This window comes from Humulus lupulus, chromosome 2 (genome assembly GCF_963169125.1).
Source record: "Humulus lupulus chromosome 2, drHumLupu1.1, whole genome shotgun sequence".
NCBI lineage: Eukaryota > Viridiplantae > Streptophyta > Magnoliopsida > Rosales > Cannabaceae > Humulus > Humulus lupulus.
Window position 1 is genome coordinate 102,168,414 of NC_084794.1, and position 19,957 is coordinate 102,188,370.

Below are 19,957 nucleotides of genomic sequence, written 5' to 3' on the forward strand. Positions count from 1 at the left end.
AATTGTTGAGGTTAACCAATTTTTTGTGAAAACAATTTGATGTTTCATATGTAAAATGGTGAAGTATCTTTATCCTACTTCAGTATACATTTATGCACGTATCCTATTCAAAATAAGAATTTTATAAATACCAATAGTTTCTCTATTCTATTAATTAAAATACATCACTAAAACCTTACTTTTGCTATTTTATCTCTAACTTTTACATTACACTGTACATCATTTAAATATTATATATATTTTTATATTTTTTATTTATTAAAAAAATAACATGAGTGAAAAAAAAATAGAAAGAATGGCTAATATTAGGATATGTAAATATAGGGGATGAATTTTGTCCTGCCCATGAGAAAACAAAATCTGTTCCATTGAAGAATAGTAGCCGTTGGATGTAAACCTAAGGGATGGGGTTAGTTATAGGTACATTTGTAGGGAAAGTAGGGTATTGGTTTACTAAATGAAGGGTAACCAGTTGCAAAATTAATATTAAAAAAATTATGTATCATTGTTTTTGTAATACTTTTTTTTTTTTTGAAAAGTACCTAACACAGACGTGACAATTACTTTAAAACCGCATATCCTCTTAACCCCATTTCTCTCAAACCGCCCACAAATCTTCTTCACTTTCTTCACTACTCCCATTTCTCTCATTTTATAAATTATGTTTGCTATTTATTTCTCTGTAACCAGTCGAGAAGAATTGCATTTTGCATGGGAGTTCTTGAGGAGGGTTGAAATAGTGAAATATTTTGTAGAGATTCTGGTTATACTTTAAGGTATTTTTTCAAATTCCATTGATAGCACCACTGTGTTCACTACTCCCATTTTCCCTCATTTAAAAATTTTTGTTTGCTCTTCATTTCTCTGTAACCAGTCGAGAAGAAGGGCTTGCATCGGAGTTGTGGAGGAGGGTTGAAATAGTGGAAGATTTTTCAGAAAATCCGAGTGTATTACAGTATTTTTTCAAATTTTTCTCAATTTATTTTTCATTCGTGTTTTTAGGGTTTGAAATTGTTTATATTATCTACTGATTTTGTTCTTCTCGTTTTTCTGGTTTTCTAAAAAAAAAATTAGAAATTGTTAGTGCCGAGTAAGTATCAATGCACTTTTTCTTTGAAATTTGTATTTCTTCTCTGTCGTTGTTGGTGGTCGTGGGTTAGGCTTAGTTGGGATTGAGTTTGAGAATCTGTTTTGTATTTTGTTTTTGGGGTGCATTTTGAGATAACCATTTGTTCAAGGGCTGTGAAATTCTAAGTATTCAATTGCTGTCAATTTGTAAATACATTTCATGTAACGCCCTGGATAGCCAAGACCGTTATACTGTGTACTTATAAAGGTGCAGGACTTGCTAATCAAGTCATTAATTTGAAAACGTGTCACTAAACATGTAAAAGCTAAGGTTAAAAAGATTTTGGTCTCAAAAGACTCACTTCATATATTTAAACTGTAGTAAACATGGGATCCCATATGAAGACAAAGTTTGAACAAGTTACAGACTCCCAAAAATACATGGATATCCACTAGCCATACTAAGGCAAAACAGACAGTCTTTAGGTTCCATGTCCTTGCTTAGATCTCAACCGTGGCAGCTGAGCACCTGGCTATGTACATTCTGCTCGCTGAGCTCTCCAATCAGGGCTGATCTAATTTGCCCTTGCCTTTACCTGCACCACGTAGCACCCGTGAGCCAAAGCCCAGCAAGAAAACATCATAAACAACTCAAACAATAATAACAGACAAATAATTCAATATGCATGTATTCCCATAAGATAATCCTCAATAGGTATTCAGCATATACAATCCAATTCAAGATATATTCTACCACATATAATACTCATATCACATAATATTCAGGGCCGACGACTTAGGCCGCACCCTCTGTTTAACCCACTGACTCCGGCCCGCTTAAACTGAGCTCAGTGCATAATAAGCTGTCCTCGGCTACCAGTGGCCGAGCCGCGCCCTGTGCGCTAGTGTAACCCCTGGCACCCTTAGGCCGTTGGTTCACCAAATGGCTTGCATGGCATAATACCATCTTTTCAAGCATTTACAATAGGGAGCCCTTAGTCCCGTCACATATATTCAACCAGGTGCAGTTTTCTTACCTTTAGTCTGCGCAGTTATTGAATTACGAGCAACGCCTCTCAAGCACGATCCGTTCTCGAGCCTAAGTCTTTGTCACCTAGTCACAACCAAAGTTTAGGGTTCCATTAATACTCCAATATAGGTTTCCAATTACAAAACTAACTCCCGGGATTCCAAATTCCACCAAGCACGGTGGTGAAACCAAACCCGAGCACACTAGACCACCTTCCCGTGCCTAAAACCCTCAAAAACTCATGTGTGCAACCAAGGGCTGCGGCCCCTGAAGCCTAGCCGCGGCCCATCCCCAAAATAGAACCAACACCCACGCTGAACCACACACGCGCTGCGGCCCTTGCATTGGGCGCCGCAGTGCTCTCCCTTGGCCGAGCCTTCTTGGCTCTTTTGCATGCTAGGGCTGCAGCACTCTAGAACAGAGTCGCGGCCCTCCCTTTCGAACCTAGAATTTACACCATTTCTAAGCCTGAAACCTCACCTTAAACCATCCCAAAACTTCCCAACTCCTAACCAATTAATTCCTAACTCCTTTAGCATGATCTAAACAACATAATTCCTGAGAAAACACAGCCTAGCACACTCTAATCCTCTCTTTTCCATTTCTGAAACCCAAGAGCTATAGACACTCAAACCAGCCATTCAAACCCAATTTAAAGCCTCTAAACCAGGAGTTGAAACTCACCTTTGCTGTTGAATCACTTCACCAAGCCATAGCCAAGCTAAGTTCCCAAATTCCCTTCTTAATTCTGCCTTAAAACATCAAAACCATATTTGTTTCAACACTTAACCAAAACCCAGCTAGAACCCATAATTCAACCACAGAAAATAGAATTAGATGCTTACCTTAATCCCTGTTTTAGTTCTTGATTTACTCCTGAGCTAAACCTCCCAATCCTCACCACAAATCCCAGAAATTCCAGCTTGTTCCCCTATTTTTTGTGTTTTCTTTCCTTTGTTTGAGCGTGAAAGAGAGCTGAGACAAGAGTGTTTAGTCGGTTTGTGTTTTTCTTCTAAAGCTTCTTTATGTCTAACTTATCTGTTAAGTTAATCCCGAGGCTCGGGGTGCCGGAACCGTCCCCGAGGCCAAAATGGTAAAATCCCCCAATATTCCCGCCTAGACATCCTAACCTCAAATATATCTCCATATATTTATTTTCATGACCCGATAATCCAGATCACTACTCGCTATCTAAAAAAATACTCCCGACTATCCAAAGTCATATCTCAAGCCCCGTTGTGACTTTCCCCACTATCTGACTCTAGAATCGTCTTGAGTCGTGCTCTGCGAACCTGTCCACATAATAATGTGGTTATCACATATATCACATATTTATTTCATATCATATTACCACATAATATAATCAATTATCATATAAACATTATTAAACATATAATTACTCATTGAATCACAATTATTCCATTAATGCCCTCCTGGCACACTAATCAAGGCCCTTAAGCCTTATTAGCGAATTTGGGTCGTTACATTTCAATAAGGACTTTTATAAGTATTTGAAACCTTGAAATTTTACAGGTTTAAAGTTAAGAATTTATTTTGTTATTAATTTTTGATACAAGGAATTTGTCCAGTTTGTTTAGGTGCATAGTGTTTTTGAGTTTGGCAAGGATTTTGCATTGATGTGTTTTAGTTTGGTTTGGGTGGTTTGAAATTAGTTTTTGGTATGTTTATTGATTTAATTTTTGGTTATGTGAAAAGGGACTGCATTCGAGTATTTTTATTCTGAGTTGAAATATGATGTTATTCATTGCATGGGAAGCTATATCTCTTATGACTATTTATTCATAAATGGTTTTTAAGTGTATAAAATCTTTTCGAAATTGATATGTACTGTTATACATGAAATGCTTTGGGTTGCTTTCTGTGCCTCAGATGATTAGAACTATAAATAGAAGAAGTTCTGTTTCTGTGACTTTGTTTTAGGTGGCTTCAAAATATTTGTTCTAATTTGTTCTTAAAAATTTAAGGTAGATCTACAATTTTATACTACAAACATGGAAATGTTAATAGTGTCCTGGTTATTTTTTGATGTTTGTAAATGTTGGTTCTGTTGGTTAGAGATTGGTTAGAATTGTATACAATTGAGTTTATTTTGTGTCTAGGACTGTGAGTTGAATTATCCTGTTTTTTTTCTTTCATTATTATTTTCATATTACAGTGTAGTATAATGTACTACTTCGTTCAATATATGTGTAATGACCCGACTAACTTAAAGACCTCAGACCATTAAAACTACTAAGCATAACTACTATTTTGGAATACATGCATAAAATAATAGAACTTTATTATAAAAAACCAAAATACGGATCCCATTGTTATTACATAATATCATAAAGAAAACAAAAACCTTTAATTAATTGTTCAAATACTAAATGCGGAAAAACATAAATACATAATTGAAAAGACTTGAAACAAAACGTCATCCTCGATCTTTCCCATCAGTCCATTCATTCAGTTTTCGCCCAATACACATGCCAAAGCTGCCATGAATTCGTCTATTCTTCCATGCTCATTTTCATGCACCATCTAGAATAAAAAGGAATGAGCCTAATGCCCAGCAAGGAAAATCTACTAAAACATATCATAAAACATAAGACTAAAACATAAATCATAGAACGTATGGCGTAAAAACGTAAATCATAAAACATAGAACTACAATATTAATGACCTTTAACTCATTACCGTAGAATGTGATAGAAACTGATAACTCTTCAATAAAGAGTTATTTCATGTGCTTTTAAACTTATAATTGTGAAAAAATCATGGGTGATGTTCGTTTATTTTTAACTTTTGTAGCTAACTTTGGTGTTTTTATGATCTTAATTAAGTTTAACTATTTTTGTAGTTTTAATAGCTAATGGGTTAAAGGTAGTAGTTTCATGGATAAATATTTGCACAAGGAATGAACTAACATGTGAAACTATTTAAATTGAATTTTTGATGGCTGAATTATCAGGTTTTGCTGCAGCAAAATAGATTTTGCTGAAGCATTTTGATTAGGCAGTTTTTGGGCACATAGAACACGTGGCAAGTCAACGAGTGAGCTTGAATATTGGCTGAGGTGGCAAGGGCAGAAAGCATCAGTCAACATTTGAGAGAAAATGACAAAAGAAAAGAGGAATTCACGTTTTTAGAGGAAAGGGGCAATATTGTACTTTTGGGGTTAAAGGAGGAAACCTAGAATGGATTTAATGAAGCATCAGCCGAAATACGAGGGAGGCAGCCATTTTTGGAAAGAAAAACCAGCAAGGAAGACAGAGAGAAACTCAGAAATCAACAAGGAAGAAGGAGGACGAACAAAGAAAACTCAAGCATCATTTTGGATTTGTTCTTTATTCTATTCCTAAACTTTATTTCTATATTTTCTGAGTTGATTTCTAAATCTGAATACTATGGGCTGTTTTGATTGTGGAGTAATGTTTATGAACTCAGCCATGAACTAATTTTTAGGTGGCTTGATTTGTTGATGAACCCTATGTTATATTCTATCAATTTCTTGCACTTTATTTTAGTAAAATCTCCCTTGTTCATTCAAGTGTGCTTATATTAATTTCTTGTTGTTGTTTGGCCAGCAATGACAAGTTATTTAATTATGTTTAATGTTGAAAATATTAAATGTAATGGGAAGAACTTGGATGACACAAGTCATAATCTAGGTTAGGTTAGGTTAGTGAGTAACATAGGGATGTGTTATTTGCCTTGTGTAACTTTTGAGAATTAAACTTTGAATTGCATTCTCAAATATGATTTTGCATAGGAATATGTTTAATTAGGTAGAAGAATTAACGTCATAAAATTTGGGAACATTTTATGAGTGTTTAAATGAATTCTTATTAACTTGGGAGTTTTGCTAGAATATTGCTGCCGTAATCTGTCCGCAATTTGTTCTAGAATATAGGGGAATTCAATAATTCAAGTCAATTTTGCAATCCATATATTTCTCTCAATTTTCTTGTTCAGTTCAGTTTTTAATTTCAGTATTTCCTTCTTTTTAATATTTTGTTTAGCCTAAAAACAACCCATTTGATTTTTAGTACTTATAAGTTGTTTAGTAATTGTTTTGCTTATTTTTCTATTTTGCAATCATTGTGGAGATGATTTACTTATCACTGTATTACTTGTGTGACTAGTATTTAAAATCAAATATTAATTTATCACAACAAGTTTTTGGCGCTGTTGCCGGGGATTGGAATTAGAAATTTTTGTAATATCAATTACTTGGAATTTATTTATTTATTTTCTTTGTTGAGTTGACTTTGTTTGCTTGCTCTTGTGTTTTCTCAGGTGATTTACTATATGAACGAGCAAGAAGACATTGAACTAGCTCCTATTGACCCTGAAATTGAAATAACAATTAGAAGAAGACTAAGGGAACAACGGGCTCAAAATCGCCTTAATATGGCTGAAGAGGTTGAAGGAGTTGAGGGTGCTAATAATGTCACTAACACAATTGCTATGGCTGATGATAGAGAGAGAGCCATAAGGGAGTATGCTGCCCCCATGTTTAATGAGATCAATCCGGGCATTATTAGGCCTGAAATTCAAGCACCCCAATTCAAGTTAAAGCCCGTTATGTTCCAAATGTTGCAAAGAGTGGGTCAATTTAGTGGGCTGCCTACTGAGGATCCTCATCTTCATCTTCGTTCATTTTTGGAGGTAAGCGATTATTTCAAGCTACAAGGAGTGAGTGACGAGGCCCTAAGGTTGAGATTATTCCCTTTCTCTTTGAGGGACCGAGCTAGAGCTTGGCTCAACACCCTACCTCCCGACTCGGTGACTACATGGAATGAGTTGGCTGAAAAATTCTTGATGAAGTACTTCCCTCCTACCAAAAATGCCAAGTTTCGCAATGAAATTATGTCATTTCAGCAGTTGGAAGATGAATCATTCTATGAAGCTTGGGAGAGATTCAAAGAGTTATTGAGGAAATGCCCACACCATGGGATTCCACATTGTATACAAATGGAAAATTTCTACAATGGGCTCAATTCTTCCACTCGTATGGTGTTAGATGCTTCAGCTAATGGGGCTATTCTCTCTAAGTCCTCCAATGAAGCCTATGAGATTTTGGAGAGGATAGCTAGCAACAATTATCAATGGTCCAATGTTAGAGCCTCAACAAGTCGAAAAGTGGCTGGTATACTTGAAGTGGATGCATTGACAACTTTGACCACTCAAGTTTCTTCAATGACTAACCTTCTCAAGAACATGAGTTTGGGGGGAATGGTACAACCAGCTACTATGGGACAAGTTGCCGATATATCTTGTGTTTATTGTGGAGATGGGCACGCATTTGAGAGTTGTCCTTCGAATCCCGCTTCAGTTTGTTATGTGGGGAATCAAAATGCCAACATAAATAACCCATATTCGAACTCTTATAATTCAGGGTGGAGGCAGCATCCAAACTTCTCATGGGGGGGGGGGGGGGGTGTCAAGGAGCTAGTTCAAGCGGAGCACCAATGCAAAACAAGCTTACATATCCACTGGGGTTTTCTCAACAACAACCAAGAGCTCAGCCACCTCCTCCTCAAGTGTCTCAATTAAGCTCTTTGGAGAGTTTAATGAAAGAATATATGGCCAAAAATGATGTTGTGATTCAGAGCCAAGCGACATCCTTGAGGAACCTAGAGATTCAATTGGGGCAGCTAGCTAATGAGCTAAGGAATAGACCACAAGACACTTTGCCTAGTGATACCGAAAACCCAAGGAAAGATGGTAAGAAGCATTGCAAGGTGGTTACCTTAAGGAGTGGTAAAAATTTGGAATTGATTGAGGAGAATTGTAAGAGAAACAGCGAGCCCACTTCAATCCAAAGTAGTGTGGACAAGGGAGACAAAGCTGTGAATTCAAAAATTGTAAATGCTGATCCTGGAGCAATTTCTGCAGCAATTCCTTAGCAAAATGCTACAGAGAAGCCTATGAGCAAGCCACCTCCACCATTTCCTCAACGCTTTCAAAAGCAGCAACAAGATGGCCAATTTCGGAGATTTTTAGATGTTTTGAAACAACTTCACATCAATATACCGTTGGTGGAAGATTTGGATCAAATGCCCAACTGTGTGAAGTTTTTGAAGGATATTTCAACCAAGAAGAGGAGGCTTGGTGAATTTGAAACGGTGGCATTGACTGAAGGTTGTAGTGCTATATTGAAGAATATAATTCCTCCTAAATTGAAGGATTCGGGCAGCTTCACAATTCCTTGTTCTATTGGTGGTAGAGACGTTGGTAGAGCACTTTGTGACTTGGGGGCTAGTATCAATTTGATGCCCATGTCAATTTTCAAGAAGTTGGGGATTGGAGAAGTAAGACCAACCACAGTCACTTTGCAATTAGCGAATCGCTCTATGGCACACCCAGAAGGAAAAATTGAAGATGTACTTGTGCAAGTTGATAAATTCATTTTTCCAGCTGATTTCATCATCCTTGATTATGAAGCGGATAGAGATGTTCCTATTATATTGGGTAGGCCATTTCTAGCTACTGGGAGGACCTTGATTGATGTACAAAAATGGGAGCTTAATATGAGGGTGAATGACCAACAAGTGACTTTCAATGTGTTCAACGCTATGAAGTTTCCGGATGAGATTGAGGAATGATCTAGGCTAAGTGTAATTGAGTCTATTGTCGCTGAAAAATTCCACAAGGAAGATTTTAAAGATGGAGTGGGGGTGAGGTCACTTGAAGAGCTTGAAGACTTAAGTGAAGAGGAAGAGAGCCAAGTTACATGGGTGGAGTCAAAGCAGCTCTTCGCTAAATTTAGGAGGTATTTTGAGTCATTGAACTTGTCAGAAGGGAATTTTAAGCCTCCTAAGCCTTCTATTCAAGAGCCACAAAATTAGAGTTGAAGTCTTTGCCTAGTCACTTGAAGTATGCTTATTTGAAAGATAATGAGACCTTGCCTGTGATTATTTCAGCCATGTTAGGAGCTGAAAAGAGAGTTTGTTGCTGGTTGTTTTGAAGAAATATACAAGGGCCATTGGTTGGACCATGGAGGATATCAAGGGTATAAGTCCCTCATTTTGTATGCATAAAATTTTGTTGGAGGATTGCTGTAATAATTATGTTGAGTAGCAGCGAAGGCTTAATCCTATCATGAAGGAAGTGGTTAGAAAAGAGATAATTAAGTGGCTTGATAATGGATTTGTTTACCCAATTTCAGATAGTTCTTGGGTCAGCCCAATTCAGTGTGTTCCTAAGAAAGGTGGAGTCACGGTGGTGGCTAATGAAAATAATGAGTTGATTCCCACAAGACAAGTGACGGGGTGGTGTGTTTGTATGGACTATTGGAAGTTGAATAAGGCTACTCGAAAAGACCACTTCCCGCTGCCATTCATTGATCAAATGCTTGATCGATTGTCGGGAAAGGAGATTTATTGTTTCCTTGACGGGTATTCAAGCTATAATCAGATTTCCACTGCGCCAGAAGACCAAGAGAAGACTACCTTTACTTGTCCTTATGGCACCTTTGCCTTTAGAAGGATGCCTTTTGGGCTATGCAATGCCCCCGCCACTTTCCAACGTTGTATGATGGCGATATTTTCAGATATGGTGGAGAAGTCTCTTGAAGTCTTCATGGATGATTTTTCAGTATTTGGGGAGTCCTTTGATACTTGTTTGGCTAACTTGGAGCAAGTTTTGGCGAGATATGAAGAAACGAATTTAGTACTCAATTGGGAAAAATGCCATTTCATGGTGCAAGAAGGCATTGTGTTGGGCCATATAATTTCTAACAAGGGAATAGAAGTGGATAGAGTAAAGCTAGAAGTCATTGAAAAATTACCACCACCTACTACAGTCAAGGGGATTAGAAGCTTTTTGGGACACTCGGGCTTCTATAGGAGGTTTATGAAAGATTTTTCAAAGATTTTCTAAGCCCCTTTGTTCCTTACTTGAGCAAAATCGAGCATTTGAGTTCATCAAGGAGTGTCAAGAAGCATTTGTGACTTTGAAGAAAGCTCTTATCACCGCACCCATCATTGTAGCTCCGGATTTGTCTCTCCCCTTTGAATTGATGTGCGATGCTAGTGACTTTGCTGTGGGTGTCGTACTTGGGCAGCGAAAAGAAAAGGTTTTTCATTCCATTTATTATGCAAGCAAGACATTAGCCGATGCTCAATTGAACTATACCACCACCGAAAAAGAACTTTTGGCGGTGGTGTTTGCTTTTGACAAGTTTAGAGCTTATCTTGTGGGGACTAAAGTGGTGGTTTACATTGATCATTTAGCGATCAAGTATCTAATTGCCAAGAAGGATGCTAAGCCAAGACTTATTCGATGGGTGTTGCTTCTTCAAGAATTTGACTTGGAAATTCGGGATAGAAAAGGAACAGAGAAGCAAGTGGCTGACCATTTATCTAAACTTGAAGCTGGAAGTGAAACACAAAATGAAGGGTCTATTAAAGAGACATTCCCTGATGAACAATTGTTGGTTGTGAACCAAGTCACTACACCATGGTACGCTGATTTTGTCAACTATTTGGTGAGTGGTTTACAACCACCTGATTTGAATAGGCGACAGCTAAAGAAATTCTTTCATGATGTGAGATTTAATTATTGGGATGAGCCCTATTTGTACAAGCAATGTTCAGATCGAATCATGAGGCGTTGTGTGCCTGAGGATGAAGTTTCTAGCATACTAGAGCATTGTCATTCAGCTCCTTATGGTGGACATTTTGGTGGGCAAAGGACAGCCGCTAAGGTTTTTCAATCGGGGTACTTTTGGCCTTCTATCTTCAAGGATGCTCATGAATTTGCTAAGAGATGTGATCGCTGCCAGCATGTTGGAAATATTTCAGCGAGGAGTGAAATGCCTTTGAATAGCATCCTTGAAGTGGAATTGTTCGATGTTTGGGGAATCGACTTCATGGGGCCATTTTCACCATCATTTGGAAATTTGTATATCTTGGTGGCGGTTGACTACGTCTCTAAGTGGGTTGAAGCAGTGGCAAGTCCTACTAATGATTCCAAGGTTGTCATGAAGTTCTTACATAAGCACGTGTTCACCCGTTTTGGCACTCCAAGGGTGCTTATAAGTGATGAAGGAACCCACTTTGTGAATAAGATTTTGGCAGCTTTGTTAGCCAAATATAGTGTGAAGCACAAGATTGCCACCGCCTACCACCCCCAAACAAATGGTCAAGTGGAAATATCCAATAGGGAGATTAAGGGAATCCTAGAGAAAGTGGTGAATCCTAGTAGAAAGGATTGGTCTCAGCGATTGGATGATGTTCTTTGGGCCTATCGAACGACTTTCAAAACCCCTTTGGGAATGCCACCGTATTGTTTGGTTTTTGGGAAAGCTTGCCATTTGCCTGTTGAGTTGGAGCATAAGGCATATTGGACCACTAAGAAGTTGAATATGGATCTCCAAGCTGCTGGAGAAGCTCGGAAGTTACAGTTAAATGAGATGGAAGAGATGAGGTTGTTCTCCTATGAAAATGCTAAGTTGTACAAGGAGAAAACTAAGAGGTGGCATGATAAGAAAATTCAAGCTCGAGTCTTTGAGAAGGGGCAGAAAGTATTACTTTTCAACTCGTGCCTGAAGTTGTTTCCTGGCAAGTTGAAGTCCCGCTGGCCTGACCTATTCACTGTGGTGAAAGTTTACCCCTTTGGAGCAGTTGAAGTTCGGGAAGATCAATCCGGAAGGGAATTTAAAGTGAATGGGCAGCGTCTGAAACATTATTGGGGAGGCGAGGTCGATCGCGAGAAGACCTCCATCACATTGGAGGATTCTTAAAGCCGTTGTTGTTTTGGGTTGTCTAGTGATTCAGGCACTAAATTTAAGGCAACCCAAAAAGAAGAAGGTGCAAAATAAAAGTGTAGAAAAAAAATGAGGAGAAAAGAAAGAAAAGAAAAGAAATATATATATATAAGTGTTTTGAATTATTTTTATTATTTATTTTATTTATAATTTTTGTAATTTTAATTCCATTTTATTGTGATGTTTTTGGAGTGGTTTAATGTGTATTTTGGTGTTTCAGGTGTCAAAAAAGCAAGCAAATGGTGTTTTGGTAGTAACTTTGGGGGTCTGATGGTTTTGCGAAAGTTTTGCTTCAGCAAAATGTATGCAAATATTTTTGAAAAAAAGGAGTTACATCAAATTTGGGTTGCTGAAGCAAGACTTATGCAAAATGGTGGCAATTTGGGCAGGCTAAATTTTGGGTCGTGGGTTCATTTGAAAATATATATTATATTTATATACAATACTATATATATTAATACATATTTATATTAACAAAAATTATTATATCTAATAATATATATATATATATGCATATACCGAAATTTATATGTATATACAAATATATATTATAAAATAAACACACTATTATAGATATATGTATAATATCATTAATATCTATATTATATATATAAGTTAATATAAAACCAGATACCCTATTCATCTTCGGCACCACCATCATCATCTCCCTTTTTCCTCCTCCGAGTGAACAGTAACCCCGCACCTCACAGCCCACCAGCCCAGACCCAAGCACACGGTTCCGAGTGCCCAGCACCCTCGGAGCACCAAGTGCAGCTCCCACTCGCGCGCGACACCCAGGTGCGGCTCTGTGCGCGTGCCTCTCCTTTCGATCCAGTCGACCGAAGCAACCAGAACCATTCCCAGGCGCACATCTGCCTGGCCTCATCAAGCCATCAGTGCCCACGACCACCTGAAGGAGACCCAGATCCACCCAAAAGACTAAACTACTCACCACCCACGAACCCCAGGCGCGCATTTGGCCAGACGTGACCCAAACCCACCAGCCCCTCGTACCATCTCGGCATCCCAGGTGCATCTGAGCTGAGCACAAATCCACTTGGTGCCCACGCATCTCGAAGCCAAAGCCAAGCATAAGCCACACCGGACCTAGGCACGGTTCTCTCTCCCTGTTGCTTAACTCCGACCAAAAACAAAGTCTCTGGAATTTCTCCTAGGTAAAAGTTTCTCCTATTTTACATTATTGCTTTGCAAGTGTGTATCTGCTGTAAATACTGTTAGTGAATATTTGAGTTTGGAGGAGGCCATTAGCAATATTGCTCATGTGTTGTTGGATTGCTCTGGTAATTTGTTGATTCTGTGGAAATTGGGGAGTGATTAGTGATAAACAATATTTTTGTTGTTTGGAGTGTTCATTTTGCTGTGTTGCTGCCTTGTGATTTAGTTGCTCCCTTTTTGCCAAAAATGACCACTAAAACACGACCCAAAGAAAGAAATTCAAGCCAACCCCTACCCCACCACCAACCAAACAGATTACCAAAGTCCCAACCTCTACCCCACAACCAACCAGAAATCCAAACCTACCACTGCCCCAGCAAAAGCCCCACAAATTCCCACTGCCCCATTACTCCTGCCTTCCCCAGCAACTATAAATGATCCTACCCCACCAACCACTAGATCAACACCAACCCGACCCAAATCCAAAAGAGCCCCCAAACAAGCAGCAGCCACACCTCCTCCCGAGAAACAAAGGACCTCCACTACCACCAAAGCTGCCTCCCATCCAACACCCAGTGATGTACTGACCCCATCCACCAAGAAAACCTTGGTCTCTTTAGGCCCCACTAAAAATTTTGTTTCTGCTCAGGCCAAGGCACAATATGAATCCATTAAACCCAAGAAGTTTCTCCCGGAAAAAGGATTCTTAACCACACCTCTATTTTGCCAGAAGCTGGAGTGTGGTTAAACTTTCTCAAATGCCATTTGCTGCCCACCACGCATGACACTACGGTGTCCAAGGAGAGGGTGCTCCTACTATATTGTATGCTGGCTGGCTTGAGTATCAATGTGGGCAAGTTGATCTCCATGCAGATTACTAGCTGTGCCAAGAACAAAAAGGGAAATTTTTTCTTTCCATCACTCATCACGCAGCTGTGCATTCGAGCTGGGCTGAATTTTGCCTCCATAGAGGATGTACTTTTTGAGCGCCGGGACATCGATTTCACTATTACTGGTTAGAGTCGCGTGTCTGCCTCAGCAGCTGGGCCATCCACCATGCCTCCACCAGCTCCGCCCATTGCTCCTGCACTCACTGACCTCATTGCTCAGCAGAGGGAAATTCTTGGGTGGCTAGTGTCCCTGGAAACTCAGCAGCATGACTACTGGAAGTAGGCTAAGTAGTGGGATGCCGCACTCATCAAGTCCGTTCAGTGGAACTTCACCAAACCAACTGCAGCATTTCCAGTGTTCCCCAGCTCCATCTTGGAGGCTTGGACCTTCATGATGACCCTATTCCTTCGATGCTGATTCCGAGGTGTAGGCGCAGGAAGCATCTTTAACCCACCTTTTTATCTGTATTTAATATTCTATACTTAATTCCTGTTTTGAACTATCTTGTTGTTTACATTTCATTGTCTATTGTTTTGTATTTCTTCTTTGTTGTCTTATTGGTTGTTTTGTCCTTGTCCTGTTGTTTAGTTAATCTTTTAAGGATACTCTTTGCTTTTGTTCGTGTTTAACTAGGGGGCTCAATGACGATTTTGCAACACCTTAAAAACACTTTTAAGCTGAATGTCTTTCTTTCTTAACTTTTAAACTAAATTCTTTGGGTGTGAATGTTGCTAGAAATTAATTGATGAGAGTGTTTCTCTTTTTAGTATGTGCATAGCTTGATTAAACAAATTTTGAGACCCTAGAAAGAGCTAGTTTCTTGTGAGAGCTTAAGTTTTTAGAATTACTTAGTGATTCTCCTTGAGGCAAAATCCTAGACAACACCACACCGATGACATGATTTAGGCCATCCTTGGAACGTTTGAGCCTTTGAAGCCTACCTTGTATGCAATTTTATCCCTAGTCACCCCATTGAGCTTATGTGTCACTTTTCTTTCTTAGCCACTCATTAGCCTAGCTTTACATATATATAATCACCTCTTTTCACCACACCCTTTTAGTACCTTGATCTTTATAGGATTTATTTGTTGTGCATTTTGGGGGGTTGAGTTGAGTTGAGTGGATGAGAGAAAATTGGGTGAGCGCTTTCCTTTTCTTCTTTTGCTTGTTTTCACCATTGGGGACAATGTTGATTTTAAGTTTGGGGGGATAGTATGTTCTCAATTTTCTTGTTCTCTTGCCATCTAGTTGTTTATTTTCATTCTAAAAAAAAATAGAACATCCAAAAAAAAAAAATTAAAGAGTGCACTCCCTTGCATCAAAGAATCTAAAAAAAAAATCAAAAAAGAAAAAGAAAGCAAAAAGTATGTATGTTTGTGAATAAGTTTGGGGGGTGTAACTCTTCAAATAAAGGAAAAAATGTTTTAGTTTTTGTCTTTGTATGTTAGTAATAAAGGCTAGTGGCAAGATTTATATTATGTTGTGGGGTTTTCTTTGGGGGAAATTAATGTGTGCATTTATGTATTTAGGTCCTAGAAAGATTGAGGTGCTTAGGGTGATTTGGGCCAAAATTTATCTCTCTTATCCTACCTTCACCCTAGCCTATCATTACAAGCTTGATAAAGTCCTATTGATCTTTGGTGTGGTATTTGTCTACATTAGTGGAGAGGAAATTACTAAGTAACTTATGAAGACATTATTTAAGCTTGAGGACCAAGGTCTAGCTTGATTTTTGGTGATTGGAATTGTTTAGGAAAAGATATGCATGCACTAAAGGGTGAAACACTTGATTCATATTTTGGCAGCAACATTAATGCTTGAATAATTTTGTTCAAAACTTGTGAAAGATTGAAATTCAGCTTCTCTTATTCAAAAATAAAATTTCCTGAGAGCCTTCCCCTTTTTACCATTGGCATAGAAAAGTTTGTCCACTGTTATTGTGATTTGTATTTGTTGTTTCCTTGTCTTTTGTTGTTTAGTTTGTGCCTTTTGTGTCCTTTTGTTATTTATATTTTGTTTTTAGAGTCATCACTCGAGGACGAGTAATGTCGTAAGTTTGGGGGTGAGATAACTATTGAATAAAGAGTTATTTCATGTGCTTTTGAACTTATAATTGTGAAAAAATCATGGGTGATGTTAGTTTATTTTTAACTTTTGTAGCTAACTTTGGTGTTTTTATGATCTTAATTAAGTTTAATTATTTTTGTAGTTTTAATATCTAATGGGTTAAATGTAGTAGTTTCATGGATAAATATTTGCACAAGGAATGAACTAACATGTGAAACTATTTAAATTGAATTTTTGATGGCTGAATTATCAGGTTTTGCTGCAGCAAAATAGATTTTGCTGAAGCATATTGATCAGGCAGTTTTTGGGCACATAGAACACGTGGCAAGTCAACAAGTGAGCTTGAATATTGGCTGAGGTGGCAAGGGCAGAAAGCATCAGTCAACATTTGAGAGAAAATGACAAAAGAAAAGAGGAATTCACGTTTTTAGAGGAAAGGGGCAATATTGTACTTTTGGGGCTAAAGGAGGAAACCTAGAATGGATTTAATGAAGCATTAGCCGAAATACGAGGGAGGCAGCCACTTTTGGAAAGAAAAACCAGCAAGAAAGACAGAGAGAAACTCAGAAATCAACAAGGAAGAAGGAGGACGAACAAAGAAAGCTCAAGCATCATTTTGGATTTGTTCTTTATTCTATTCCTAAACTTTATTTCTATATTTTCTGAGTTGATTTCTAAATCTGAATACTATGGGCTGTTTTGATTGTGGAGTAATGTTTATGAACTCATCCATGAACTAATTTTTAGGTGGCTTGATTTGTTGATGAACCCTATGTTATATTCTATCAATTTCTTGCACTTTATTTTAGTAAAATCTCCCTTGTTCATTCAAGTGTGCTTATATTAATTTCTTGTTGTTGTTTGGCCAGCAATGACAAGTTATTTAATTATGTTTAATGTTGAAAATATTAAATGTAATGGGAAGAACTTGGATGACACAAGTCATAATCTAGGTTAGGTTATGTTAGTGAGTAACATAGGGATGTGCTATTTGCCTTGTGTAACTTTTGAGAATTAAACTTTGAATTGCATTCTTAAATCTGATTTTGCATAGGAATATGTTTAATTAGGTAAAAGAATTAACGTCATAAAATTTGGGAAAATTTTATGAGTGTTTAAATGAATTCTTGTTAACTTGGGAGTTTTGCTAGAATATTGCTGCCGTAATCTGTCCGCAATTTGTTCTGGTTGATTAATATAGGGGAATTCAATAATTCAAGTCCATTTTGCAATCCATATATTTCTCTCAATTTTCTTGTTCAGTTCAGTTTTTAATTTCAATATTTCCATCTTTTTAATATTTTGTTTAGCCTAAAAACAACCCATTTTATTTTTAGTACTTATAAGTTGTTTAGTAATTGTTTTGCTTATTTTTCTATTTTGCAATCCCTGTGGAGACGATTTACTTATCACTGTATTACTTGTGTGACTACATGCACTTGCGTATTTAAAATCAAATATTAATTTATCACATCAGAAACCATCTAGGCCCTCTTGCTACTATTCGAGGTAGGTTAAATCATAACTATAGTATACAATAACGATAAAAATCTTGGGATTTGCTTATTTGCTATCTAAGCAGCTATATTTCCCAAGTGACTACAACATAAAACATATACATATATATACATACATACATAGAACATATAAACATAATCATAACACATAAAATCTAACCTATTTTCCTTACCAAAAACTGGGATATTGGAGACAAGAGCGGGATTGAAAACTCCTAAAACCAAACAGTAAGATCCATAAGTTTTCTAAAGAAATTGAGATGAAAAGAAGATCTAAACCATCAAGATAGAAACTTACCGAAAACCTTAAGTTTCAAGAAACTCAAATACCTAACCAAAAGCCATTATAACAAGTTAGGATTTTGAAGAAAATGAAAAGAATAAGAGGAACTAGTAATGAACTAAACCTGAGGATAAATGATACCTTAGATAGATTAGAACGTTGATCTACACCTCAATACTGAAATATCACTCCATCTTACTTCCCAAGTGTTTAGAAAAGCTTAGATTGGAAAGCTTTTAACCCCAAAAACCCTAGTGTTTCTCTCTAGAATGAACTTAGCAGCTTGGAGGCTCTGAAGAATGCTTGAATGATGATGCAAATGGTTGAGTGAAAGGTCCTATTTATAGAGTTCAAGGAGTGAAACTAACCCCTTTTAGAATGAATAAATAAATGAATAATAATTGAATAAATTTGAATTTTCTGTTCAACAGATGCCCAGAACTCGGTCAAAAACGTTCAAGAGCAAATCTAAGTTGTTGAGGGCTGTTTCTAGCTCGAATTCCACATAATTTCAAATATGCCAAAGGGAGCCGATATATCGCCCCCTATAGGCGATATATCACCTACCCCTATATCCCGAGCCTCCGTGGTTTCGTTCGTGCGAAGTCGACGTATTTTCTGTATCACCCATAGGCAATATATCAACCCCTATAGCTGCGATATATCGGCATACACTGATATATCAAACATGTTTTTGCACACTTTCAACACACTTGAATTTGTTTAAAACCACTTTGACTGAGTAAAACGGATCCTAACAGCTGCTAGAAGGTTCTAGACCTTCTAGATCTATCCTTTATTAATTTATTAATCTAAAATCCTTAAATCCTTAATAAACATGCATGTGACAAGTGTCACATTCTTAATTATTCTATCTAAACCTTAGGTTATAATAAATATCATTTATAGGACCAGCTATATTAATCAAACCTTATGTTAAAATTAATATTTCTAAACTATAGGTTAAACTTATAAAATCCATAACTATTTCTACGAGTTTCGAACTAAATCCTGGCTTGAACCAATAATCAAGAAAACTAAAATACTACAAGCTACTACTACTACTATCTAGCTAAGTAAAATTCTGAGACGCTACAATGTGTACTTAGTCGGATTAGCTTACATTGATAATTAGGCATTGAATTGAAACTCTGGAATGAAGATACTTTTAGTAAGTTAATATATTATTAGATTTTGTATCTTTATAAACTCCATTATGCTTAATAGGTCTGAAAACATGGCTCCTAAAAGTAGGAAGAAACGAAAGGCGGAAATCAAGGATGTGGAGAACAATGTGAAGAAAGACAATATTGCAGCATGGCGGCACTTCTTGTAATATCTTTATCTTTTTCACTGTTTATGCATTGTTTTTAATGGACATACCTATGTTACTAAATTATATTTAATTTGCTAGCTCACTTGTATTTATTTAGAAAAGCACAATATAAACCGTATCGAGCTGCACACAAGGAAATGACTGACAAAGAGGTTATTTTGTACTCATTTATATTACTTATTGTTTGTTGGTTTTATTTATTTTTTATCCAATTATTGTCCTGTTTGTACTGGTGCTAATGGAGTACTTGCAATCATTATTAGGAAAATGATAATTTGCAAAAAGAATTTAAGGCACTGCCAGTGGAGAAGAAGGCGCAGTGGAGAGGGATGATCCCTTACATGAGGAAGACTTAACTAAAAAGGATATGGGTCCGAAGGAGAAGAATGTCGAAGGTGGTGAGGAAAAAGATAAACATTGTGAGGTCGGTGAGGAGGAGGGGACGTTAGAGGAGTTGCATTGGGTTTACTGTAGATGCTCTTTTGAAAGGTCTTTGCGTATTGTAAAGTCGCTCAACCTAGAGCAGAAGGATGCAATCCTGAATACCAGTTTCAACACATTCATCAGGGAGGAGGGCCCATACATTGTGTTGAGATTAGTGCCCTTTAAAGCATATATGTATTAAATAATATTTTATGAAGTAAATAATTGAAATGAATTTTTTCATATATTTATTGTTTATTATTATTATTAGAATAATATTATATGAATATCAAAAAATTCTCAAATTCGTTATTGTGACTACAATCTTGTATTGGTGCGAGAGGATTAAGATTATAGGGAAAAAATTTAAACAATTCGCAGTAAAAGA

General features: G+C 37.2%; 1 protein-coding gene and 1 non-coding gene across 2 annotated transcripts; one reads left to right on the forward strand and one right to left on the reverse strand.

The window, feature by feature from the left end:
* Positions 1-6,955: 6,955 nt before the first annotated feature.
* On the reverse strand, positions 6,956-7,062 carry LOC133820070 (small nucleolar RNA R71). Its single transcript, XR_009886504.1, has one exon. It is a non-coding gene; the product is annotated as a small nucleolar RNA R71 (small nucleolar RNA).
* Positions 7,063-8,034: 972 nt separating this feature from the next.
* LOC133814580 (uncharacterized) lies at positions 8,035-8,712 on the forward strand. Its single transcript, XM_062247523.1, has one exon. It carries the CDS (start codon positions 8,035-8,037, stop codon positions 8,710-8,712), a length of 678 nt encoding a protein of 225 aa, XP_062103507.1.
* Positions 8,713-19,957: the final 11,245 nt, after the last annotated feature.

Excerpts from the sequence above, each read along its gene's own strand:
- LOC133814580 (XM_062247523.1), top strand. The coding sequence starts at position 8,035 with ATGAGCAAGCCACCTCCACCATTTCCTCAACGCTTTCAAAAGCAGCAA.